Here is a 27228-nt window from a genome sequence, read left to right on the forward strand (position 1 = left end):
TTTGGAGTATGCTATTTCTTCATTGACTCATTGAGAGATATTATCCTGTATTCTATTTGGCTTGTGAAGTTCCTGCAGTGAACCTGTGTTAAACAAATTGTTGGCAAAGACAGCTGAGGTTGTTACCAAGATTTTGGGATTTTTTTTTATAGGAGTTGGTCTGCTCTAATGAACTTTTTCCCCCCTGTCTATTCTGACATCTTAGATCAAATATAGTGGATGTAGTTATCTGAGAGATTATTTCCTTTTATTATTTCTGCATTTTAAAGAGGTAATATTTGGAAGCAACATACAAAAGATGAATGGGTGGGCAATTGGAGGGCAGAGAATGTTAGTCCTGTGTGTAATCACATGTCAGTCTTTCTTGGTCAAAGGTAAACAAGTGTCAAGGCAAAGAAGTCTTTTTGTCATATTATCATTTTAGCTGGGAAATACTGATTTGTTGGCATGGATATTTATTTATCATGAAAAAAAAGGTGGCTTTATTACTCTCATCAGTTGGTGGAGGTGGCCAATCTCTCCTGTAGGACTAGGACATGGTGACAAATGAGTGTAAGGTGTAGGGACAAGGCCCAGGTAATTCTTTATATCCTCTGATGTTAATCTACTTTTTTTTTTTTTTTTTGGTTCATATGGTCTTCTAGAATAGGTAGAAAGTAGGTAGAAGTAGACTAAGTACCTTAGGAGAGATTTTGCCAGAGGAAGAATTGCCACAATAGAAAGTGAAATAAATCAGGATTACCTTCCTTTCTAAGATATGTCAAAATAACCTATTGGACACACAGAAAGGAAATTCTAACTAATTCTGTTCAGAGGGTCACTATAATCCGGTTTTTAAAGATATCTGCAAAAGTTTTCTAACGGTGTGTAACAAATTACCACAAACGTAATGGCTGAAAACAACACTCATTTATTATGGTCTCCCTCAGGGCGCCTGGGTGGCGCAGTCGGTTGAGCGTCCGACTTCAGCCAGGTCACAATCTCGCGGTCCGGGAGTTCGAGCCCCGCGTCGGGCTCTGGGCTGATGGCTCAGAGCCTGGAGCCTGTTTCCGATTCTGTGTCTCCTTCTCTCTCTGCCCCTCCCCCGTTCATGCTCTGTCTCTCTCTGTCCCAAAAATAAATAAACGTTGAAAAAAAAATTTTTTTTATTATGGTCTCCCAGTTCTGTGGGTCAGAAGTTCATGTGGGCTCAGCTGGGTTCTCTGCCTGGAGTCTCACAGGGCTGAAATCTAAGTGGCTGCTGGGCTAAGCTCTTAACTGGAACCTCTGGGGAAGTATCTGCTTCCAGGTTCATTTAGATTGTTGGCAGAACTCAGTTCCTTGCAGTTGTAGGACTGGGGCCCCCATTTTCTTCCTGGCGGATGACTAGACCCTGCTGTTTTTTGCCCCATGAACTCTCCATGCCAGCGATGGTTAACCTCCGTCACAAAGAATAGTCTTGACACTTTAAATCTTTCTGACTTCTTGTGCTACCGGCTGGAGAAAACTCTGGGCTTTTGAAAGGCTCATGTGATAAGGTTAAGCCACCAGGATCATAGTTCTAAAAACTATGTGAACTGATTAGCAAACTGAATTACGTTTGCCAAATTTCTTTGCTCTGTAATGTAACATAATTGTGGGAGTAAAGCAAGGAAGAGGGTCATCTCAGAATTCCGCCTGCCACAGTCTCCAGTGAATCAAAATTCATGTTTTCCATTGATTGCCTACTCTTATTTTTAAGATTCTTCCCATCAGAAATTTTTCTTTACAGTTAAGTCAAATTCAGGAAACTTCTCAGATTTTTTTTTTTTTTTTTTTTTTTCTGGATCAAGATCTGAGCTGAGATCAAGAGTTAGATACTTAACTGACTGAGCCACCCAGGTGCCCCCAGATTTTCTTTTATGCTAAATTCCGTGTTAAGGCAACTATAGAATTCTAAAATGTATTTCTCCATATTGCTACTATGACCACTTACAAATATGAATCTGTCACACCTCCATTTAAAATCCTTCAGTGTTTGTTACTGCTGTTAAGGTCAAGTCACTACTTCTCCATAAAGTCTCCAAGGCCTTGCATTATCGACCCCTTGCTTATGTGTCTGTCAGTCACTCTCTCCTGTCCCTACTTCCCCCCTCCCCACTCCCAACACAAGTAAGGAATTGAAAATAGCCCAGAGAGACTATGTGTGGGCTGGGGGATTCCTTACACATACTCTCTGTGGGCTTAAAGGAAATTTTTTAAAATTCATTTATTTATTTTGACAGAGTGAGAGAGAAAGAGAGAGAGTGAGAACCTGTGGGAAAGGGGCAGGGAGGAGGGGGACAGAGGATCAGAGGCGGGCTCTTTGCTGACTTGGGCGAGCCCAATGCGGAACTCAGGAACCGTGAGATCATGACTCTCTTGGGCTATTTTTAATTCCTTAAGAAGCACTGAGTTTCCTTCCTCAGGGCTTGGCTGCCATAAATTGTTGTCTCTAAAGGAATTCTCCCCTCCCTCTTGCCCTTTCCCTTCTTTCCTATCCTTTGTCTATTTCCCATTTATTTTCCAGTTTTCAGCTTCACTGTCACCGCTGAGTCCCCAGATTTGGTTAGGACTCCCGTTTTATGCTCCCATTTCCATCCTGTACTTCCCTTTCACATAATTCATTAACTGAGTGAGTAAACAAATACATAGTGAGCACTTACCATATGCCAGTCTTGTTCACTATGTTGGAGCTATGATATGTGACCAATTCAAAATTCTGAACAGTTTCTTTCAAGTAGAGACAGTAACTGTAGTTAAAGGATTTGTGTGTTTGCATAATGGTTTGCTTAGTGTCGGTCTCCCCTCACTAGACTAATAGTTCCATGACTGTTTTACTATATTACTATTTTGTTATATTGCCAGCTACTAGTGAAGGGCTTAGCACATAGTAAATAATAAATATTTATTGAATAATTGAGTGTGATCACCTCTATTTCCACTACACTTACACTTTTACTTATGCAGGAGCCCTAAAGCTTTTCCAATTTAGTGTTGCTTCTTACGAGCTCAGGGCCAACTTGCTTTTCATCATAAACACACCAAGTCAATTGTCTCTAATCTTAGACTTTTTTTGGTTCTATACTATGGACATCACCAAACACTTCTTTATTTTGTTCCATCTTCCAATAACAGTGCCTATTTCAGTAGAACCAGAAGTGTGCACATCCTGACATGCTAGAGAGATGTGTTTAGGTGACCGTGTGACAACATAGTTCTTTAAGAGAGCACAGCTGTGTTGGCGTTTATCAAATTCTTTATCTGTTCTGAAAGATGTGGTTTAAATTTTTAAAAGACACTTCCTGGTAGTATCATGTGATGATTTCTTAAAACACAAACCAAAACTATGGCATTGTCATGCTTAAAGCATTTCATTCCTGGAGAAGTGTTTTAAATGTATAAATACTGTGTCCTCCTTTGACAACATAAATATTGTAAAGCAATGTTATTTTACTCATGAATGAGCACGGAGCATTTTTTTCCGTAATGTATTTCAAATTGACTAAATAATTGAATGCTTGCCTTATTTTTTAAAATCACTTTTCACTATCAGTCACAAACTGGAATTTAGACATAGAGGATGTTAAATTAAATGGAATCATACAATTATACCAGTCATGTGAAATATGAAATCAGACTCAGTAAGAAATTGATTGTCAGGAGGATAGTAAGGGAATATTATTATCGGGTATAATATGAAACATAATATATACATGGAAGCGGTGATCTAAATTCTCAAAAATATTTATTTGTCCATTCAATCCCAAACCTGCTATCTCTCTAACCTTATTTCCTACTCTTCTTCCCATGCCTCTCTCTGCTCAAGCCATTTGGCTTCTTTTCTATTCCTCCAACACGCCAGATACCCTTCTACCTCAGGGCATTCGTACTGGCTGTTCCCTCGGTCTGAAATTGTCTTCCAGAACTCCACATGGCTAAACCCCTCCTCTCTTTCAAGTCTTAGCTTTAATCCTCTTGCCCCAAACATCCTCTTATCCTGCACCCTGAGTCTTCATCACTCCTTCTCTGTCCTACCAGCACTTACCACTTTCTAACTCAGGAGATAACTCACTTACTTATTATGTTGTTACGTGTCTGCTTCTGTCCCAAAAAGGCAAGGGTCTTTGTGTCTTTTATTGTGTGATACAGTCTAAGCACCTCGGACAATGCCTGACACATAGTTGGTGCTCTGTATTTATTGTGTAAACAAATTACTGGTCTATTGGTATAAAGTGAGGTTAATTCCAGACAATTGAGTTGTTTAACGATACTCCACCATTTAGTTGCCATTAAAAAACAACAGCTGTGATCTCTAGCATACTCAAATACGAATTTCAAGGTAATAAGCTCTCTTGAGCTTATTTTCATTCATATCTAGATTATTATAAAATAAAGAAATGGCTAATGTTAAAAATACAACATATTATTTACAAATAAGTAATTCTATTTCTGGGACTGGAAAATCACTCTCTAATTGTACGGTAGGTCTTGGATGGGCTAAGTTTGAAAACCTTCTTAAGAGTAAATAGTCGCTCACTACCATTTATCTAGGAATTAAAATATGAATTGTTAACCTAAAAAGCTTTGGTGTGCAGATATTGAAAAACACCATGTCTGTCATTAAACTATTCTTCTGGGCTAGATGTAATAAAACTGCATCTTTGGTTTGACTTGATTTAGGGGAGACATACCCATACGCACCATTGCTTTGCTGTATTCTTAGAAAACTTGGGCTTTGAGGTTATTCTGTGAGATCAGGAGGAAAAAAAAAGAGCAGCTTATTTCGACCTTTCTCACCCCCCCCTTTTCTATTTGTTGATCAGAATATAATAAAAGCAGAAATTGGTAAATGTATCTACAGTCTTTAATGAGGACATGGTAGTTTCTAGTCTCAGGGGAGAAGCTCTCATTTCTTGAACCATCTGCTTAGGATTTCTTCAAAGTAAGAAAAGCTCTGTCATGTCCGTATAAAAAAGATTGTACCCAAACTATTTTGCACTTAATGAGCTTTTAAGAGGCCTGGGTAGGGATAGCAGGACGTCAGAGGGTACGTTGTTCAGATCATTGCTTTGAAGATGCAGTGTTCATATTTTTCAGTCGCACGTAGCAGTCTTAAAAACAGTGATTAGGGTAGGGACTGGAGCAAAACCCCCAAGATACATCACTTATTGGTTTATTAAAACATTAAGTCTTGGAGAAGAAAGAAAAACAATTGAACATCTTAAAAGTGCTTTTGTAGGTAAAATATTATGGCTAAGGACAAAATCCCTCATTTCCCTTAATTCATTATTCTACAGCTTAGAAGGTGCATTAGAGGCAAACTGTTTGCTTTTTATCATTATTTCCATATGTCTCCTGATTTTGTCTACTGCTTAAATTTTCTGGATTCACCATCTGCTAAAAACAAATACAAGTTCTTTAAAAACTTTTAAAAATTGGCTTTCTATATTAGAACAGCAACTTTTTTCTTTTGGAGAACTGTCCAAACATGTGCTTTTCCTTGGCCATGTAGTTGGCTTGTCAATCATAATACCTTCCTAATGGCAGGGGCAGGAACATGACTGAACTGAACTTCTTCCTTGAGGTTTCATTAGACTGGAACTACCTCTCTGGTAGTGAAGCAGAAAATAAAAGCCAGAGAGAGCTTCCAGAGGCCAAGTCTGAGCGGTGGAAGCAGAGACTGTTGGAGGGAGTAAAGCTGAGAGAGACAAAGAGGAGATCTTCAAAGAAAGGTTTCTAGCAGTACTTGAGGCCTTATTTCCAGGCCTCCCAGGGGCTCACCCATTTCCTTGACTCTTTTGGTTTGTTTTCATGAGTGTTCTCTCCAATTTCCCCTTACCTCCAAGTTAGGCTGAGTTGGGTTTCTGTCTTCTAGTAAGGTGAAGTATCAAAAAACCCAAACCAAACCAAAACAAAGCAAAAAAACACCCTCTCTTCTTGAATAGTGAGAGTTTGAAAGTCTAAGAGTGTCAAGGGTGTACTTTGAAACTAGCACATTAGTCAAAAGCTACTCAGAGGAACTGTCATCGAAACAAAAACTTTTGCAAAGCAAAAGTTCTTCTAAGCTTCAGCGGATAGGCCATTCATTTTTTTAAAGTAATATTCAATATGAAGAAATGTCATCAAAAAAATGTGAGCACTCTTAAAGGTTCATAGTGGCATTTGCATGTTATTTTTATCTTGGGAGAGAACTTGATACACTTTTATGATCTGGAACAGTGGAAAGAACACACACACACAGGGCTTTGAATTGAGCAGGTTTTCTCCCCTTTTCTGAGTCTTCTTGTCATCTTCTATCAAGCTGGGGTCATGTGTTTACTTCACGAGGTGGTTGTAAGGACCAAGTAATTCACATAGTACCCTTATGTGGCCCATAATAGTGCTCAAGAATGGTGGTCACAAGATATACATACCATACGTGATATGGCCCACCTTTATTCTTCTGGTATTTTGGGTCTCTATGGGGTGGTTGTTGTCTATACACATGCTGATCACTCTGAGAGGGGTCAGGGCATATGACAACACGCAAGTCTGTGAATGTGCATGTGCGAGAGAGGTAGAGATTGTATTCTCAGTTGTCACTCTCACAGTTTTAGAGAAGAGGAGGGAAGTTGTGGGTCAATTGATGTTGCATGTTGTAGGTTGTGGGCCCTCATGTAGAATATAGAAAATATTGAATATAGAAAACAAATTCTTATATCTGTACAGCCAATGTGTATATATACTTTGAGGCTGTCTATGGTATTGTTATTGAGATTTGGGGTGAAGGGCTTGAGAATCGTAAGGAGAGATTTTTTTTGCCTACTTTCTATACATATGCCTTTTGAGCTGGGGGGCAAGGTGACTTGCTTTATATAGATTTACATACCAAAAGAATTGCAGTGATTGCACTGTGTTTCATTTTTCTTCTTAGGGAAAAATGGTGGCCAGAAAAATACAAAAACTTGAACAAAATGTCTGTATTAGAAAACAATTTTAGCAGGAAGTCAAATTGACCTTAACACGGGTACTGAATGCTGTGTAAATTGTTATATTTTGCCCACTTTACAACCATCTATAAAAGCTAAAATAAAATTAAACAGGGAATTAGGAAAATGCCATCAGACATAAAGGAAGTAACAACTGGAAGGAATTCAGACTTGCCGCTAGGTTTGTATCTAATGGACATAAAATTTAACTTGAAAATGCTCTGTTACACCTGAGGTACCTTTTGTCGGGTAATTGAAATGAATCTCAGACTAGCGTGCGAGACATTTAACAGCTGTTTCTGTTTATCTTTGAGTTTCTGAATGAGTTTAGAGTCATTTTAATATTTTCTTTGGAAGATCAATTCTGGGCATGTTGAATTAAAATGGTTATTTTTATGTCACCTAGGCTAAATATTGTAGGAAAAAACCCCATAGGAACAACTCTAGATATTTTCTTGTGTATCTGAAGGTATAGTGTGCCATAAAAAGGCTTCTGTCACACTTTAGATATAAACCGCAACTATACTTTGAGGTACTTTGCAGGTTTGAAAGTAAGAAGAGACCTCTAATATACTGTCTCATAAAAGCAATGAGAAGGTATATAAAATATTTTAGAATCATCCTTGGCATAAAAAGGATTTCTAATGAGCTCACTTTATAAGCCTGAATTTATTTCTAACAAAACCATTTGTACAAAGCGTTGTCATGATAGTTTATATAGAGGTGGCTTAAGGGAAAAAGAGTGCATTCCTAAAATGAGATTGAGTTGTGCCTTCTAGGGAGGCAAATAAACAATTTCAGGAGTATAAATTAAACACCCTTGGAGTTTTTTTGTATTTTTAGACAACTATGGAGAAAGTGAGAAATGCTTATTAATTAAAACTGTAGGGTTTTTTTTTTTTGCTGCTGGACTAGATGCTAAGTCCTGGGAACCAAGGGTATGGAGATTAACAAACATGGGCACTGGGGGACAGAAGGACTGGCTTGGGGACAGTCACCTGGGGAGAAAAACCTTCTCTGGGATGCTGTTGTGTCATTATTCTGTAATTTCTCCTAAGAATCTAATCAGTGAGTCATGTATACACAGGGCATTTGCTGCAAGCAGTGGCATGGTGGCGGCTGGATAGGAGACACTCAAGGCTGAAGGAGTGAGAGGAAGAGGGAAATGAACCTCCCTGCAGTCCAGACCTACGTAGGGAAGGGAGGCCAAGACTGAGAACACCACTGCACGAATTGCAGATTCTCTTTGTTCAAGGGTTTTCAAGTGAACCAATGTCTTTGCTTTAGCTCAGAAATCTTGGTCTATCTGTACCTGGATTTGTCTCTAGAGTTTGTACGTAAGCAGTTCTAACATCCTTGTAAATATATATTCACATATTTAAAAAAAAATTTTAATGTCTATTTATTTTTGAGAGAGAGAGAAAGAGAGAGAGAGAGAGAGAGAGAGACAGAGAGAGAGAGAGACAGAATCTGAAGCAGGCTCCAGGCTCCAAGCTGTCAGCACAGAGCCCGACTCAGGGCTCGAACCCACAAACCGTGAGATCATGACCTGAGCCGAAGTCGGACGCCCAACCAACTGAGCCACCCAGGCACCCCAATACAAATTCACATATTAAGGCAGATTTGGATGTATTTTAAAGGTCTTTCTGACCACCCAATCTATGCTCACCGTACCGTTAAAGCTCTGACCACCCAATCTAAACCTTCTTCACTCAGAGAGTAACAACGTGAAGGGCCTATGAAAACCCAAAGAGACTGTATATGGGTACCCAGTCAGGTATCAAGCTTAACGTGGTAGAAATGGGGGGCCTTTAAACAGTGTAACTCATCCAACCCATCCCCTCACCTAATAGTAAAAATAAAGCTGTTGCGTTTATTTAAAGTCCCCATTGTAACTAGATAATAATTAACCAGTCTCTTATGGACACTTAAGTTTTCCTCTTTTTCATCAATAAAAACAAGTTGAGATAAACATCTTTGTATGTGTGTTGTTGAATACATGTGTGAATCTCGCTGTGGGTCATGAGAATAGAAATGAAATTGGGTCAACAGGAGCCACGTTAAACATTTTGTAAGATTGTTTCTAATTGCTCCTATAGAGGGCATATAAAGTTTCATTACTGTAATTGGCCGCGTTTGAGAGTGTCTCTTCCTTCACTCTGACAACGTGTTGTGTTATCAAAGTTTAGAGTGTTGCCAATCTAATAGGTGAAAAAGATATCATTATAGTTTTAATTTACATTTTTCTTGTCATAATTGAAAATGAATAACTTTTGATATTTAAGAGTCATTTGTATGTCCTTTCTGTGAGCGGTCTCAATATTTTCATTATTTGGCTTTTCAAAACTTTAATCATATTGATTTGTAGTTGGTCTTTCTGTATTAAGGGTATTAGTTGCAAATAGTTTTGCTCAGATTGCCATTTGTCTTTCGTGTGTTTCTTCCTTGCAGAATTTTTAAAAAGTTTATTTATTTTGAGAGAGAGAAAGAGTGTGAGTGGGGGCGGGGCAGAGAGAGAGAGAGAGAGGGAGAGAGATAATCCCAAGAAGGCTCCACACTGTTAGCACAGAGCTGGATGCGGGGCTTGAACCCACAAAGACTGTGAGATCATGACCTGAGCTGGGATCCAGAATCTGATGCTTAATTGACTGAACCACCCAGGTGCAGAATTTTTATGTGGATGAATTAATCTTTCCTTTGATCGCCTCTAGTGGATTTTTTGTTTTTTAAAGTCACATTTAGGAGGCCTTCCCCATTCCAGTTCTTCCAGGATTTTTGTAGTTCTTATGCATTTTCATTTTTAATGCTTAAAATAATTTATCTTCTAGGGGCTCCTGGGTGGCTGAACATCCAACTTCGGCTCAGGCCATGATCTCTCAGTTCATGAGTTTGAGGCCCTGGTCGGGATCTGTGTTGAGAGCTCAGAGCCTGGAGCCTACTTTAGATTTTGCCTGTCTCTCTCTCTGCACCTCCCCCGCTTGTGCCCTCTCTGTCTGTCTCTCTCTCAAAAATAAATAAACATTAAAAAAAAAAAAGATTTATCTCCTTGGGATCTATTTTTGTATGAAGTGTTATATAGGGATCCAATTTAATTTTTTTTTTTCTCCAGAAGAGTAGTTGTCCTATACTATTTACTCAAAATCAACCATCTTCCTCTTGATTTGAAATGTTAAGCCTATCTTATACTAAATTCCCATATTTATCTGAATTTATATAAATTCTGTGCCAAAGATATCTCTGTATATTCATGCAAATTTTATTATGTATTTTATTATCAGCTGTGATTAACCCTCTATCATTGTTTCTCCAGAACTTTTCTCATTATTCTGTTTATCTGTTTTGACTTATAAAGTAGAAGCACTCTGTCTAGCCACCCCCCAATAAAATTCATGTTACCACTTTTGCTGAGATTAAATTTATGAGCATGCTTGGGGAGAATTGTCTTCTTTATGAATTGCATGTATTTGAGTCTTTATATGTCTCTCAGCAGCATTATAATCTTTCTTCACCAGGACTAGGACATTTCTTGTTTATTTCTAGCTGTCTTTTTCCCTGCTATTATAAATGGTATCTTCTTTTGGGGTTGTTTGTATATGTAAAGGCTACTGTTTTTTATGTATTTATACACACACACACATATATACACATACCCCCCACATAAATATTTTACCCAGACAACGTACTAAATTTCTTATTGTTTATAGTATTTTCCCAGTCGATTTCCCTTGCATTGTTCAGGTAGATATAGGGTAATATTACCTGCAATTAATGAAAAATTTCACTCCTCCTTTCCAATTTTTATATTTCTTTTTTTTTTTATTTTTTAAAAAATTTTTTAACGTTTATTCACTTTTGAGATAGGGAGAGACAGAGCATGAACAGGGGAGGGTCAGAGAGAGGGAGACACAGAATCTGAAGCAGGTTCCAGGCTCTGAGCTGTCAGCACAGAGCCCGACGCGGGGCTCGAACTCACGGACTGCGAGATCATGACCTGAGCCGAAGTCGGCCGCTTAACCATCGGAGCCACCCAGGCGCCCCCAATTTTTATATTTCTTATATCATTTCTTACCTAATGGAATTGCCTGCTATCTCTAGAATAATATTAAATGATATTAAATAGTAATTTAATTCCTAGAGGTTTCTCTTTAAGCTAGCTGATGGTTTTTGAGATACATCCATTTTACAAATATGCATTTACATTTAATCTTGCTAAGTATTAAGTATTTTGTTCAAATGTGGAGTGCAAAAGTTTATTAAATTCCTCTATATTACCTATGGAGATGACCATCACCCTATGAAACCAATTTGACAATAAATTATATTTAAAAAAATGTGAAAAAAACAATGAATAGTTTATACCAAATAATTGTGACCAGCACAACTTCAAAATAAATTTCGTTTTTCTACAAAGACCACAAAAATAATATAAAATAAAATAAGAATAAATAAAACAAAACAAAACAAAATAAAATAAAATAACATAGAACAAAATAAAATAAAATGCACTCAAGTTGAATTACGTTAATACATATCCCAATATTGAAACACATCCATCAAAGATACACTTATTTTGGTGTATTAATCTTTGAATAGCTACCCCATTGTGTGAGCTTTTATTAGTAGTTATTTATTTATTTATTTTAATTTAATTTTTGATTTTTTAAAATTTACATACAAATTAATTAGCATATCGTGCAACAATGATTTCAGGAGTCGATTCCTTAGTGCCCCTTACCCATTTACCCAACCCTTCTCCCACAACCCCTCCAGTAACCCTCAGTTTGTTTTCCATATTTATGAATCTCTTGTTTTTCCCCCCTCCCTGTTTTTATATTATTTTTATTTCCCTTCCCTTATGTTCATCTGTTTTGTCTCTTAAAGTCCTCCTATGAGTGAAGTGATATGATTTTTGTCTTTCTCTGACTGACAAATTTCACTTGGCGTAATACCCTCCATCCAGTTCCATCCACGTAGTTGCAAATGGCAAGATTTCATTCGTTTTGATTGCCGAGTAATACTCCATTGTATATGTATACCACACCTTCTTTATCTATTATTAGTTTTTAATGTTAATATTTACAAGTAAAATATGTGTATTTCTCTATCATTTTATGCTATCTTGGTCAGAATTTGCTATCAATATTATGCTGTCAATATTATATATTAATTTAATAATGAATTGTAAAGATTTCTTTCTTTTCTAATATTGAAGAATGGTTTTTGGAAAACATTGCAGTATGCATTCTTTAAAGATTTGTAAGCAACTGATAGCATTTGGTTCTTTATGTTTTGGAGATTGCCTTTTGAAAGTTTTCTCTATTCTGTGGTTATTGGGCAGCATGATAGGCAGACTTCTGAGATGCTCCTCGCTAACCCCCCCTCCCCACTCCCCTCCCAAATCTCACACCATGGTATACGTGTGCTTTTATAATCTCCTTGCTTTGTGTGTGCTACAAACTGTGAATATGATGGATTTCACATCTGCAATCAGGTGACGTTATGTGACAAAGGTGAAGGGAGTTTGCAGATATGATTATTGTCCCACTTTAGTTGACCTTGAGTTAATCAAAAGGGGATTATCTCGGGAGGGTCAAACCTAACAGGTGAGTCCTAAAAGAGGGACTCAGCTTTTCCTGAAGAAACGGATAGGAAGATTTGAAATAGGAGAGAAATGCTACTGGTGGTTTTGAGGAAGGAGGCTACCGTGTTGTGAGAGGATCAAAGAAGGAGCCAAAAGGCAAGGACCGGAAAGTGGTATCCAGCTGAGAACCAATACAGTGAGGAGTTCAGTCCCACAACCACAAAGAAATGGATTCTGCCAACAACCCGAGGGAACTTGAACACGGATCTTTTCCCAGCTGAGCCTGTGAGTAAGGATAGAGCTGGCTCAAAATTTGATTTCAGACTTGTGCAATTCTTAGCAGAGGCTCAGCTAAAAGACACTGGGCTACCAAGCCAGAGACTGTGAGAAAGTTTTCTGCTGTTTTAAGCCACTAAGTGGCTTATAATGATTTTATTAAAAATCACCCATTTCACTCACAATCTGACGCTTCTTGGTATAGAATTGAACAGACTAATCTCTTAGAACTATTTAAATTTTTTCTAAATTCTTATTATTGTTTCTTAGTTTGTGTGTTTGTGTTTTCTTTCTTTTTTCATGGCCAGCTTTTTTAATGACCTTTTGTAATTGATCTGTCTCTCCATCTGTGACTCCCTTAATTATTTATTTTTGGCTATAAAGAACTCGCTCTTGCACCATCAGTTTTTGGTTTTCTAAGCCATTACTTTCTTTTTTAAGTTTATTAATCTTTTATCTTTATTTCCTTAGGTTTATTTCATTTTTCATTTGCAAACTGTATTTGAATATTTAACTTGCTTATGTTTATTCTTTCTTTTTATGTTGATATAAGAACTTAAGGATCTAATTTTTCTTTAAAATTTCTTTTTATTTAATTACTTTGAAAGAGATGGGGGGCAGAGAAAGAGAGAGAGAGAATCCTAAGCAGGCCCCACAGTGTCAGTATAGAGCCCAACTTGGGTCTCAAACCCACAAACTGTGAGATCCTGACCTAAACCGAAGTCAGAAGCTCAATTTACTGAGCCACCCAGGCTCCCCAAGGATCTAATTTTTCTTCTTATCACTGCTTTGGTTGTATCTACTATGTATAATACATGGTATTATAATTTCAACATTTTTCCTAATATGAGCACCTATACCTTCCATATCATTTCACTCTATTACATTTTAACTTTGCTGATTTTAATTCCATTTTGCTCCTTTTTCTCAACTCTACCTTCCTTGCCTCTGTGTATTTTCAGCATACCCCTTCTCCTTCGTGTTGCTTTCAATAGGACCTTCATTTTGGTGATGATTTTCTCTTTCTTTTTCATTTAATCCTGACTGCTGCTATTTTTTTTTCCATCTCTTTCTCTTACCTTTTGTTGTTTTGCCTAATCTCATAAAGTTCAGCATCTAATATTGCTTTGCAGAGTCAATAGCTTCATTAATATTTAAAACACTTTTATAACAATGTATAGCAACATTACTTTGGTGACCTGTTTTCATTGTTCCTGGTCCTTTCTTCTTCTTCATCTTTTCTTGTAGTATTTCTATGTGCTGTTTTCTTTAAAAATTATCATTACCTATCTTTGAATAGGGAGAATTCTTACCAATTAGAGTAGGTATTCACTTTATGACTTTGTGTGTGACTGAATTAGTTTAGCCTGTATTTGTCAGCATCTATTAGGAAGTGGCTGCTGCAAGGCTGTTCATCATATCAAGTATCTTTCCTCCATTCTGCCTTAATAACAGCCTGCTTCCTGCAAATATGGCTCGTCTATCTAATACCTCTTTTAGAACGGTCCCCAACTTCCCATTTGTGCTTCCCTTCTGCGCCAAACTCAATCCGAGGGAGCTCTGGCCACCAGCAATCACACCTGTTGCCTTGTTTCAAACAAATGTTGCCAGTTCCCCATCTTACCCCTCTTAGGAGGTGCCCATTACTTTGTGACATTGAGATCTGCTGGCTTCAAGGGAGACTTGTAGCTGTGGTCATTCTGTCTTCCCATGCTCTTTTTTCCCCCCACCATTTAATTCACTTTTGCTGCATATGATAACCTTCCTCATGCATTGTGGTTGGGGGTCAGATATCTGATTATTTGTCAAGGATAAACTTAGTATTTTGTTTCTGTTTCTTGTTCTCCTTTTTTTGAGTAATCTCAAAGAGAAGATCTTCCTTTTTTATTTTAAAACTGTAAATCTATTGTAATTATACGACATTCAATTGTTGAACTGTAAGTTTACTTAATTTTCTTTTGGATGGCTATATACCATGTGGGGAAACTTTAAATTTAGCTAGTTTTGTAGGGCTATTAATTTTGATTGTCTAACAAATAAATAAAATTCATGTTTGTTTGAGAAGCTCTATAATGATGTTAAGCTCTAGGATATAAGGTTTACTGAGCTATAACAATTCTAAATTAATGGCTGTCATGTTGTGTGAGTAGAGAACTGAATGTTTTATACTCAATGATTAGTCCCTATTGTGTATATTCAATTCTTATTGAATAATGATTGCATTTTGAAGATAGAAAAAAATTAAATTTTACATTAAATCTTAACAAGAATTGTCAGCCCTCATATTTAATAAAAATCAGATAGGAAGAACCTGCATTTCCTTTTTTAAGTGGTTTCAGAGAATGACAGTAGCCACTTTTTTTTTTCACCAATGATATAAAATCTTCTATTTTTCTAGCTAAGAGAAATTAGGCTAATGGTTTTTAGAGCAAACCCGAATTCTAATTCTTGCTTTGATATTAACTAGGCAATGGTCTGTTTTTGTAATTATGAAATGGAAGTTAATTTTTACCTTACATTAGTATTGAGTAGGATAAGAAATTAAATTCAGTGACCTATAAGTGCTACCTCATTACTTTTTCTTGTTAAGGGACCAAGTAATAGTTACTGTCATCATAGGAAGAATACAGAATGCCCAGAACTTTGGAACACAGGTAGCTCCATGTAAAGGTTTTACAAATCAAAAAGGGATTAAAAAACCCCACATCCCCCCCAGGATGCTGTCTATTAAAATCACAGACATATTGTAGTTACTCTAAACTGTATATATTTATTTGTGTGTGGCAGGATTGTAACTTGAAGTATTCATTTCGTTATGCTTAATGTGTTTTCCATTTTCTATTTTTACTCCAGGGGGATTTTCTTTGCTAGCCACATCAAAGTAGAAACAAAGATTCAAAGAAACCCCAGAGGCTTATGTTAGGACTGATTATTTTCGCCCCACTTTACAGAGACTCCACAAGATTGGGTCTGGGGGAGGGAAAAGAAGTGACAACTAAAAAAAAACAGGAGAGGGCACTGGTCTGTAGGAACCGGGCACAGAGTGCAAGAACTCATCACTGCAATACATTGGCCATTCAATATTCTTGGGCAGCCATCCTTACATCAGGGAACTGGAGGCACCTGGGCACAGGTGAAAACAAGAAGAAAGAGTCTCACCTTAGACCCGAACTGAATAAGTGAGCAAGTTACCTCTGGACAAAGGTAGAGACACACCTACCTCTGTTGCATGAGCTTTTCTCTTATTAGACTGAAAGTTTTTGACAGCAAGGACTGAATCTCTGCTCAATCAATTCAATGTATTAACCTTCAATCTCCATTCCTTCTGCAAACGTATTAAATGGTGTTCCTATTATGGCGAAGCTGCATGGAATAGGGGTTACGCTGAATACACCTGGAATCCCTTGCTCCCAAAAGTGAGCTTACATGCTTACCTACAGGGCAGTGCCTTTCTTCCCAAATGTGATTATGCTAGTTGAAAAAAAAATTGTAATTGCGTAATTTCATTAAATACCACTTAGACTGATGAAATACGGCTATGAAAACAGAAAGAATTGTTGTTCATGCCAAAACTAATTTGAGGAGTTTGAAAGGATTGAGTTGTTATTTAAAAAATTTGCTGTCATATTAGGTATGGACAAAGTAACAATAAAAGATTGGGCAAAATCATGAACAATTTAAAAGGATTCTGTTACCATATTAAGATAGCTTCCAAGTGTCTTTGAGTTCTCATTCCACTGGAAAGAAACCAAACTGGAACTCACAGCAAATGCAGTATGGGTATCGTTCTTGGACCTCTACTTTTACTCCAATCTATGCACCCAAATGCAGAAGGAAAAACTTTGGTCTCTCTTGCATTAGAAGCCTGGCAAATAAATATACATTTATATGTTTTACTTTAGAGGGAATTCTTATGAGTTTTTTTTAAGTTTATTTATTTATTTTGAGAGAGAGAGAAAGCACCAACAGGGGAGGGACAGAGAGAGAGGAGAGAGCAAGAATCCCAAGGAGGCTCTGCAATGCCAGCATGGAGCCTGATGTGGGGCTTGAACCTACGAACTCATGGCCTAAGCCAAAGTTGGACCCTTAACCATCTGAGCCACCCAGGTGCCCCTAGAGGGAATTTTAAATGTAGTTGTTTGTGCTTTCCTGCTTTGATATTTATTTTTCATGGAAGAAATACTCATCTAAGTTGTACGTGATCCAAGGACTTCTACTGGGCCACCTTTGCCTTTTTCTGCAGAGTCTAGCTTGCATGGTACATAGACTCATGGTGGAGGTTGCTGATTCATATTTGTAGAGAGAACAAGCTGATATCTCAGGAACAGACTAAAGTCTGACTGGTTAGTTAAAATCTCTGTAATAAATAGGGGTAGAAATGGAAGTATGAGTTTCTATCTTCTGGAAAGGAAAGAAAATCACTAGTTAAGTTGGTTTACTGTGTAGATTCAGACAGGTGAGGCAGATAATTGATGAAAACTCTCATGGCTTATGATTCAGAACATTCATTTGATTTGTGTGGTAATTAGGAGAAGTGAATTTTTAGGAGAGGCAAATAAAGCAACTTGGGGAATAAAAGAATGTGGATATAGGTTGAAAGAGGAGAAAGAATATAGCACAGGAGGCTAGCAAACAGGCTATTGCATATGTCCCGAATTATTACTGTGATATGGAAATAAAATATATTCCAAATAATACTGGTGATGAGTAATTGTGTTGAGTTAATTCTCTAGGCTGCTACTGGAAAGTAAGCTCCCCCGGAATGAGAATCTTCTCGCATTTATCTTTGCATCTCGAGTTTAGCCCAGAGGTGGCACATTATAATTAATAAATAAATATCTGTTGAATGAATTCAGGACTGAAAAGAGCTGAAAGGTTATGAGACGAATGATATCCCTAAATGCCTGAATCTTACACTCAACACATAGGAAGGATGACAGTACATAACAAAGGTGATTCTGTGGCATGTTGACCCTTAAGAGAGGTTTTGAAAAGGTCGTAGGGGTTCCCAGGTTTGTCAGATTCATTCTCGGACGTAGGGTAGCCGTAGTCATCTCATCTGGAGGCTTGCATGTTTCTGCATAGCTGAGGCTCGTGGCCAAGGGCTCATGCCATATTCTAGATGCCCAAGAAATACTGGGTCCATGTGGGACCATGTTGATAAGCCCCTGGGGGTGGAAAAGGGCAGCCCAGCCCAAATTTAATGCTCTCCTACCTGGTTCTAAGCATTATATCTCATGCCAGAGAATGGGTGAAATGGAGCCTAAATTTCTTGTGGGTGCCTACTTGGTGTGTGCTGCTCAGTTTTATTTTCTGGAAAGAGTTTTCCGGAATCAAAGGACATATCTTTTGGAAATGCTAACATTTGGACTTTGATCTTTGGGGAATGGATGTATTAATGCACTCTGAAAAATCAGAGAGTCATAATGGTTTACTATTATTTCAATAACTTAAATGGTAGACGGCATTTAAAGGTGTGGGTTATCTCTTTTATGCCCCACTGTGCTGTCTGCTGTGGTTTCCTCTTTGTTTCCAGGTGCGATTCCAAGTTGAGTACCTGGAGCTAGTCCTGGAATAAATTAGATGCCCAATAAAAGCTTGTTGAATGACTGACTGCCACTTTCCCCTCCCTAGCAGCTGGCTAACCTAGCAACGTTTGAAAGACGGCTGGATAATTCCGGGCCATGCAGGAGTTCAGATTCATTCTGAAAGAGACTGAAGACTAGGCAGACAGATCATTTCCCCAGAAAGCTCTTTTCCTCAACTGCCTCCTGAAAATTACACTTGTGTTGGCTTTTCTGTTATGGGATGAAATCCACTGATCTACTCAGATGTTAGAAAAAGGAAGGAGATTTACAGAGAAAGAAAATTGAGGAGCACTCTTAACCAGAGGCTGTTTGACCAGAAACCAAGCCCTTAATATGAAGCAGGATTTTCTAGAAATAGTTTATTTAGTGATAGAGCCTTGTCATAAACTGTGGTGAAACGTTTCTTTGGTTAAGGAGCAAACAGCAAGCAATGATGCCTGATGATGACCATAGATGGAAATCTTTTGAATCAGAGCATTTGAATCTACACTTAAAACAATTTCTTTATTACAATGTGAGATAGACAAGTAAACTCTTAGTGATCCATACATACTTCCTGAATTTCAAGTGCTGCCCAGTGTAAATCTTACAGTGCTTTACCCTGCAAAATTAAACATAATGCAAATGTTTGATTTTTCTTTTCTTTTTAATACCATTTCTCAGAGCTATGTGTGTATAATTCTTTTGATTCCTTTCCCATGGAGAAAATTCTTCTTGCTTCAATGCAAATCTACCAAAGCCTGTTTAAGTTTGTCCCCCTCATGTAACAAATACTAATAGGGAGGGACAGGAACCCCAAGGTCAGCACACAATAGCAAGAAGAATGAAGGGATATGTATGAAATGGGACCCTGTAAGAAATAGCTGTTGCCAAAGAATCTGTCATTCCAACCAAGCAACCTGGGGCAATTTAGTCCTGAACTTCCAGTGCTGTTGCCATGGTTTCTAGACAAAGACGACAGTGCTGCATTCCAATTATATCCTTCAGAATGACAGATAACTGAAAAATAGGAAATGGGGTAATAAAATCTCAGGTCACCCAGAAGAGGTGTGATAGATACAAGTGATACAGAAACAAAAGATGCAAGTCTACGTTTGTTAAAAAAAAATGCCTTTTGATTTAGAATGCGAATGTATATTACGCAAATCCTCCAGACTTTCCATAGGAATTTTATCCATCATCCAGCTCGTTTTTCAGAGCCAGATACCTCCCACTTAATAGAAATGTTCATAATAACATTTTAAACTTGAAGAATCCATGAACTAACAGTATTTAAGCAAAATAAATCTTGATCAGTGAAAAGTAAAACGCATCTCTTGAATTCTGAAGATGTTGCAGCTACAGCAATGCCATTTTTTCCCCTTAATCTTGGGGTCAAATGTAATATTCGTTTTCCAGTTGAAGGTATTATTGCAAACGTTGCACCTAGCTTTGAGCCATATATGATAATCAATATTATTTTGCCAGGGTCAGCGGTAAGTTTACTGTCATGCTATTGACCATAATGAAGATACTCGCTTTTTCAGTGAGAGGAAACTAGATAGAAATCAAAAGGTTCACAGTAAGGACTATGGTAGGACCGGTTCTGTATTCCCTGCAGTTAAGCAGAGATGGAGCATTTCAATTCCAAAGCAGCACTAGGTAATGTACATAATCTTTAAAGCTTAAAACAATTTGTAGTCTAAAGCTTAAAACAATTTGTAGTCTAAAGTTTTTAACATGTTAGGGGCACCTGGGTGGCTCTGTCAGTTAAGCATCAGATTATTTTGCCTTAGATCATGATCAAGCCCCACATCAGGCTCTGCACTGAGCATGGAACCTGCCTAAGATTCTCTCTCCCTCTTTCTCTTTCTGACCCTTTCCCCAGCTTGTCTCTCTCTCTCTCAAAATAAGTATTTAAAAAAAATTTTTTAAAACATTAAGTCTCAGTTGTGTTTTTTTTTTAAGTTTATTCATTTTGAGAGGGAGAGAGTGTACACGCACATGCATGCATGCACATGAGCAGGGAGGGGAGAGAGAAAGAATCCCAAGCAGGCTCTGTACTGTGAGCGTGGAGGCTGACGGGGGGCTTGAACTCACAAACCCGTGAGATCAAGACCGGAGCCGAAATCAAGAGTTGGTCACTTAACCGACTGAGCCACCCAGGAACCCCAGTTTTTTTTTTTTTTTTGTAAAATGGAATAACACCAGCCTCTTAGAGATGTGACTTTAAATTGGATAATGTATATAAAGCATTTAGCTCAGCATCTGTCACATACCATTAAGTAAATGGAATAGGTACCACTTCTATCATCATTAACTATTATACTACCTTATGCCATATACACAGTGATAAGTGTGCAGCTATTACTACAGCAGAGAAACAAACAAACAAAATTGGCAACTTGAAGGACTTAATACCACATATCTACAAAAAGGTCTTTAAAAAGTACCTCAGATATGAAATTAGATGGCTTTGAAAGACAGTGAAGAAAAACATGAATTTACTAAACGGTGTTTCAAGGATTACTGCCAGCAGAGTGAGATGGAAACTTCTAGATGTCCTGAAGCCTCCTGAGTTTCTCTTTAGGGATATTTATTTTCTGACACTTTGAGGACAATGTAACATTTTTGTTAACATATTGAAGATAGCCATTACAGTTTTATAAAGATCAGTTTTATCATTTTCTTTCCATGTATAAATTTAGAGAGTTTGGCTGGATTCTTAAGCCTGACTTTTACTATATTCAGTATACATTTTTTTTTTCTCAGCAAGAATTGGTTTGATTTTATGATGGAAGTAATTAGGAAAAATCATTTATTTACTAAGAAACTTCTGTATGATAAACCTTACAAAATAAATCCATCTTCTGTATAAATAATGACAATCATAAAGAAAATGAAGGTTTTTTTTTTCCTTAATGAGACTGTTTTTGGGAAAAAAATGCATCTTGGAGGCTTGGAGTACAACCTTTCACACAGTTAATTTTGCTTTGTTCTTCTGGTCTTCATGTGTTGTGGCAGATTTTTTTCATTCACAAACCCTAAAATTTGCATTCTGTCATATGTATGTACACATGATGTATGTAACATGTATGTATGTTATAAAGTATATAATTTTGCTGAGCGTTTATGGTCAAAGCAAGTAGAGACCTCGGCAGTTTCAGAGAGAAATGAGTAAAAACATTCACCTATTATGGAATTCTATGAAGAAGAGCCTTAATTTGTTATTCATATTTTTTTTTTAATTTTTTTTTTCAACGTTTATTTATTTTTGGGACAGAGAGAGACAGAGCATGAACGGGGGAGGGGCAGAGAGAGAGGGAGACACAGCATCGGAAACAGGCTCCAGGCTCTGAGCCATCAGCCCAGAGCCCGACGCGGGGCTCGAACTCACGGACCGCGAGATCGTGACCTGGCTGAAGTCGGACGCTTAACCGACTGCGCCACCCAGGCGCCCCTGTTATTCATATTTTTAAGTTACTCTTCTGTTAACTGAAATTTTGGAATAACTGGTTATGATCAAAATATGAACCACTATTTCTAAAATAAATACAAAGGGAGAAAATTCCAATAATCCAATTTCTTTTGTTTCAATTCTTCACTCTGTGTGTTCTGTGGAAGGGATGCTTTGTTGGTGGAGCAGCAGGTCTATTGGCACACCAAGTCTCCTGCCTGCAAACGGGATTTTGAATGATTTCTTTCATGGCATGGTTACATCTCACTGAAACATCAGAGGGAAGCAGCTCTGTCATCCCAAAGCTGGCTTGGAAAGGTGACATATCTATTTTCGTTGCTATCTCACAATATAGGTCACGAAACAGAATGATGACTCTTGACGGGAATCATTGAAATTATGTAGACATAGTGCGAAGAGGGTCTTGGTAACTTACCTTAAAAGAGATTTCATATTGTTCTCCTCCCCAGATTTCTAAACCTGGGTCATAGCCACCCAACTCCCAAAACCACTTTCGATCCACAGCAAAGAGACCTCCAGCCATAACGGGAGACCTATGAAATGAAAAAAAAAAAAAATCTTTAAAGGACTAGGAATATTTGCTTGGAAAAAAATAAAAACAAACTTCAAGATAATGTTTCAGAAGTCAAATGCATGGTGCTGTTCAGCCCTGGTTTTCTGTCAATGGATCTAGGGTTCTCATTGGGTCTCTAATCGCTCTTGGAATCCTCGTGAGCTTTAAATTTTGCACTTCAGGCTCTAATGCAATTAATGTCCTGCAGAGCCACACTTGCTCCGTGTATTTATCATTAGAGGGAAATACACAACTGCTAGTGAATGAAATACAGAGAAATATCACTTAATTTTATGTCTTTTCCTTAAATGAAAGGAATCTTGTACTGTCGGACAGATAAACGTATAGAAAACACTGTCATAGACAATATCTGAGATTCAATCTCTCAGTATGTATTCACCAAGAATTTACCATTAACAGGTCATGTCCCTTTTACAGACTATGAGATGATTAGTAGAATAAACAAATCAACCAGAATTAGTTTTTTTTTTTTAATTTTTTTTTCAACGTTTATTTATTTTTGGGACACAGAGAGACAGAGCATGAACAGGGGAGGGGCAGAGAGAGAGGGAGACACAGAATCGGAAGCAGGCTCCAGGCTCCGAGCCATCAGCCCAGAGCCTGACGCGGGGCTCGAACTCCCGGACCACGAGATCGTGACCTGGCTGAAGTCGGACGCTTAACCGACTGCGCCACCCAGGCGCCCCTGGAATTAGTTATTTAATTAAGATGCCAAAGGTGGAATTTATTTATTTATTTATTTATTTTGTAATTTTTTTTAACGTTTATTTATTTTTGAGACAGAGAGAGACAGAGCATGAACGGGGGAGGGTCAGAGAGAGGGAGACACAGAATCTGAAACAGGCTCCAGGCTCTGAGCAGTCAGCACAGAGCCCGACGTGGGGCTGGAACTCACGGACCGCGAGATCTTGACCTGAGCCGAAGTCGGCCGCCCAACCGACTGAGCCACCCAGGCGCCCCAAAGGTGGAATTTAAACTAGGTTTTTTGGGGATGCTTGGGTTAAGCATCTGACTCTTGATTTTGGCTCAGGTCATGATCTTGCGGCTCATGAGATTGAGCAGTGCCTCAATAAATAAATAATTTACTTAAACAAACAAACAAAGAAGCAAGCAAACTTTAAAAAGTAAACTAGGTCTTTTCATTTTAATTATATTATTCTTTTTAGGCTTTCTCTGCCTTTCAAAGAAATATTCCTTTTGCTCAAGTAATAATTTTCAAGTATTCTATTCCTGTTAGGGCACAAGTAGTCCCGTTGCTATGTGATGAGATCATTTATAGTTATGGGTCCTGTCCTAAACTTTTTGCAGTTTAAAGGTAGAGCTAGTTTTTTTTTTTTTTTTTTTTTTGAGTCCTCAATACCTGCTGGGCTCTTGGCTAAAAGTTTTACCCAATTCCTTTGAACTAATCCTCGCTACAATCCTGTGAATATCATTCTCATGTATTGTTTTAAAGAAACAGGCAGAGAGAGGTAAGGAGCAGCAGTGCAAGCCTGAAGTTAGTGGTGATTCTGGGGCTGGGCCAGGTCCTTTGATTTCAAAGCCTTTGAGTTCTTTACTGCAACTCTGTTTCTGTTTCAGTGTTTGGGGGCAAAGAGAGACAAGTACATAAAGGTGGATAGGAAACACTCAGAGAATGTCCCTATGCAGACAGACAAAGCAAATCTGTAAAAAAACACATTTCCAGGGGTGCCTGGGTGGCTCAATCAGTTAAGCAACCGACTTCAGCTCAGGTCATGATCTCACAGTCCGTGAATTTGAGCCCCACATTGGGCTCTGTGCTGACAGCTCAGAGCCTGGAGCCTGCTTCGGATTCTGTGTCTCCCCCTGTCTCTGCCCCTTCACTGCTCATGCTCTGTCTCTCTCTGTCTCAAAAATAAATACAAACATTTAAAAAAATTTAAAAAAACCCCACATTTCCAATGTAGTTTTTGTGATAGTTTTGAAAAATTTTTGACACAAAGGATATTTATACATAAGAGTACAAGGCATTAAATGTTGAAGATACACATTTTAAAATATGTATAAACATATGAGACACATCAACTGAAGGCCTGCTCTTGGTAATGTTTTTTGAGGCACTCCAACAACATCAACTTGAATTTGCGTGTTCTATATTTCAAAGGCTTTGTATGTGAAAATGGTATTTGGCCTGATTACTTCAGTTTAAGAGTATTTTTTAATGTGTAGCCTCTATGTGGCTAGAAAGATGGCAAGGCAGGAAAGGGGATTTATTATTCTACCCAGGAAAGTGAGCAGGATTAAGAAAAATAACACAAGGCATCTCATGCAATTTTTTATTTTGTTTGAAAGAAAAATCCTAGAACCAGATGTAACCTACTTTATCCCTCTCTCCAGCAGCCTAATCTTTTTCCATTTTCCATGCACCGAATTTCAGAGTGGAATTACAACTGTAGCTGGATAAAATGAGGACTGTAACATGTACCGAGTGCAGTTCCCCCGTGAACTCGCCACCAGTGTAACTCCGCTTCTGCAGAGCTTGGGCATAAGTGACCAGAAATTCTCAATCCTATTCAAACTGAACCACAAATAGAAAACACCTCAAGTCAAACAAATATATTCTCATTTGATTGTGTAACAAGGGAGACCAAAGGGCATCAAAATTTACACTGGGCAGAATGAACCTCAAAACTGGAATTCTCCTAGATCTGGAATTATACTAGCAAGGGAAAGTCCTACGTTGCTTTTTTGTTTGTATGCATGTATTGTAATTCGTTGGAAGCACAGCATCTTGTGTTCTTACATCTTGTTTTCTTAAAAAAAAAAAAACCATGTAGTGTATTCTAGGTACATTTTATTTAGAATATCTAAATTCTAAAATTCTATTAATTTTAGATATAATAAAGTAGATTCAAATGGATCCTTTTTGCCTTCATTGAGGTTTTTACCAAGCTCCAAATAAATTAATGTCTCCTATCTTCATTAGTGTGAATGACTGGTAAGAAACCAACTTTTCATTTATGTATGTATTTACTCACAGTTGTCCATTAATCTTTTAATTAGCTTTGAATTTTTAACAGCTTAATTGAAGTATAGTTGAGATACAGAATATTGCATGTATTTTAAGTCTACAGTTTGAAAAGTTTTGACTTAGACACCTGTGCAGCTATAACTACATTCAAGATTATGAACATATTAGCCTTCCTTCCAAATTTTCTTGTAATTCCTCCCTTCTGACCTTGTCATTCTCTTTGTCTAGGCCATCACTGATCTACAGTTACTATAGTTTAGTTTGCAGTTGCTAGAATCTAATATACATGTCATCATAAAATTTGTATTCTTTTTCTGGGCCTGGCTTCTTTTATTCGGTGTCATTATTTTTAGATTCACCTATGTTTAACATGTATTAATAGTTCACCACTTTTTTTTTTATTGCTGAGTATTATTCCATTTGCACAAATATACCACAGTTTGATTATTCATTCACTTACTGATGGACATTTGGGTTGTGTCCAGTTTTGAGCTGTTATAAACAAAGATGCTATGAATTTTGTTTACTAATCTTTGTGTATAGGATATAGGCTTTCATTTCTCTCTGGAGGAGATGCCTAGGAGTGGAATAACTAGATCATATGATGGGTATATTTAACTTTCAAAGAAACGGTCACTTTTCCAAAGTGGTTGTACCCTTTTATATTCCCAACAGTAGTGTTTGAGTTCTAGTTGCTATGCCTTCTTACCGATACTTCATATGGGCAGTCTTTGAAGTTCAGTCATTAGGATTGGGATATCATGGTATCTCAGTGTGGTTTTGTTTTGCATTTCCATGGTGATTAATGCTGTTGAGCATATTTGTGTCCCTTCTCTCATCTGCCTTGTCAGTCTGCCTAGAGGTTTACCAATTTTATTGATCTGGTTAAAGAACCAGCTTTTGGTTTCATTGATTTTTCTTTGTTGTTTTCACTTATATTTTATTGATTTCTTTTTAGTTCTTATTGTTTTAATCTTTTACTTACTTTGTGTTTAATTATCTCTTCTTTTTCTCATTCCTTAAGGTAAAAGTTAAGATCATTGACCTGAGAGCTTTTCTTTTTTCTAATATAGGTATTTAGTGCTATAAATCTCACCTAAGTACTCGTGTAGCAGAATCCCACAAAAAATCCCCCCCCCCAAAATATGCAGTGTTCTCATTTTCATTATGTTAAAAATACTTCCTAATTTCTCTTTTGTTTTCTTTCTTTGACCTATTTGTTATATACACATGTGTAATTTAGTTTCCAAATATTTCGGGATTTTTTGGCCTTTTTTTAAAATTATTGATTCTAATTTAATTTCATTGTGATCAGATAAGATACTTTATATGACTTGAATCCTTCCAAATTTTTTCAGACTTTTTAATGGCTCAGAATATGGCCTATCGTGGTAAATGCTCCATGTGTATTTGACAAGGATGCATATTATGTTGCTGTTAAGTAGAAGGGTCTATACACATTTATTAGGTAAAGTTGGTTGGTAGTGTTATTCAAGTCGTGTATATTTTTACTGATTTTCTGTTTCCTTTTTCCATTAGTTACTGGGGGGGGGTATTGCAATCTATGACTATAGTTTTGAATTTGTTTATTTCTTCACGATGTTCTATCAGTTTTTCGCTTCATGTATTTTGTAGCTCTGTTAATAAGGGCATAAATGTCTAAGATTTTTCTGTACTCTTGATGAGTTAACTTTAATCTTGTTATGAAATGACTTTAATAATCTCTGCTAATATTCTTTGCTTTGACATCTATTTTGTCTTGATGTTAACATTTCAGCTTCCTTTAGATTTATAC

At 37.4% G+C, this 27228-nt stretch overlaps 1 protein-coding gene across 4 annotated transcripts in view; it reads right to left on the minus strand.

The window, feature by feature from the left end:
• The window catches only part of GALNTL6 (polypeptide N-acetylgalactosaminyltransferase like 6), a 1208379-nt gene that overhangs the window by 117917 nt on the left and 1063234 nt on the right, over positions 1-27228 (minus strand). For all 4 annotated transcript variants that reach the window (XM_040470479.1, XM_040470472.1, XM_040470497.1 and 1 more), the window contains one exon: positions 22286-22403. In XM_040470479.1, the coding sequence (XP_040326413.1) occupies positions 22286-22403 (118 nt within the window). The remainder of the gene's footprint in view (positions 1-22285; positions 22404-27228) is intronic.

Source organism: Herpailurus yagouaroundi, unplaced genomic scaffold (genome assembly GCF_014898765.1).
Source record: "Herpailurus yagouaroundi ecotype Mexico unplaced genomic scaffold, PumYag 28, whole genome shotgun sequence".
Lineage (NCBI taxonomy): Eukaryota > Metazoa > Chordata > Mammalia > Carnivora > Felidae > Herpailurus > Herpailurus yagouaroundi.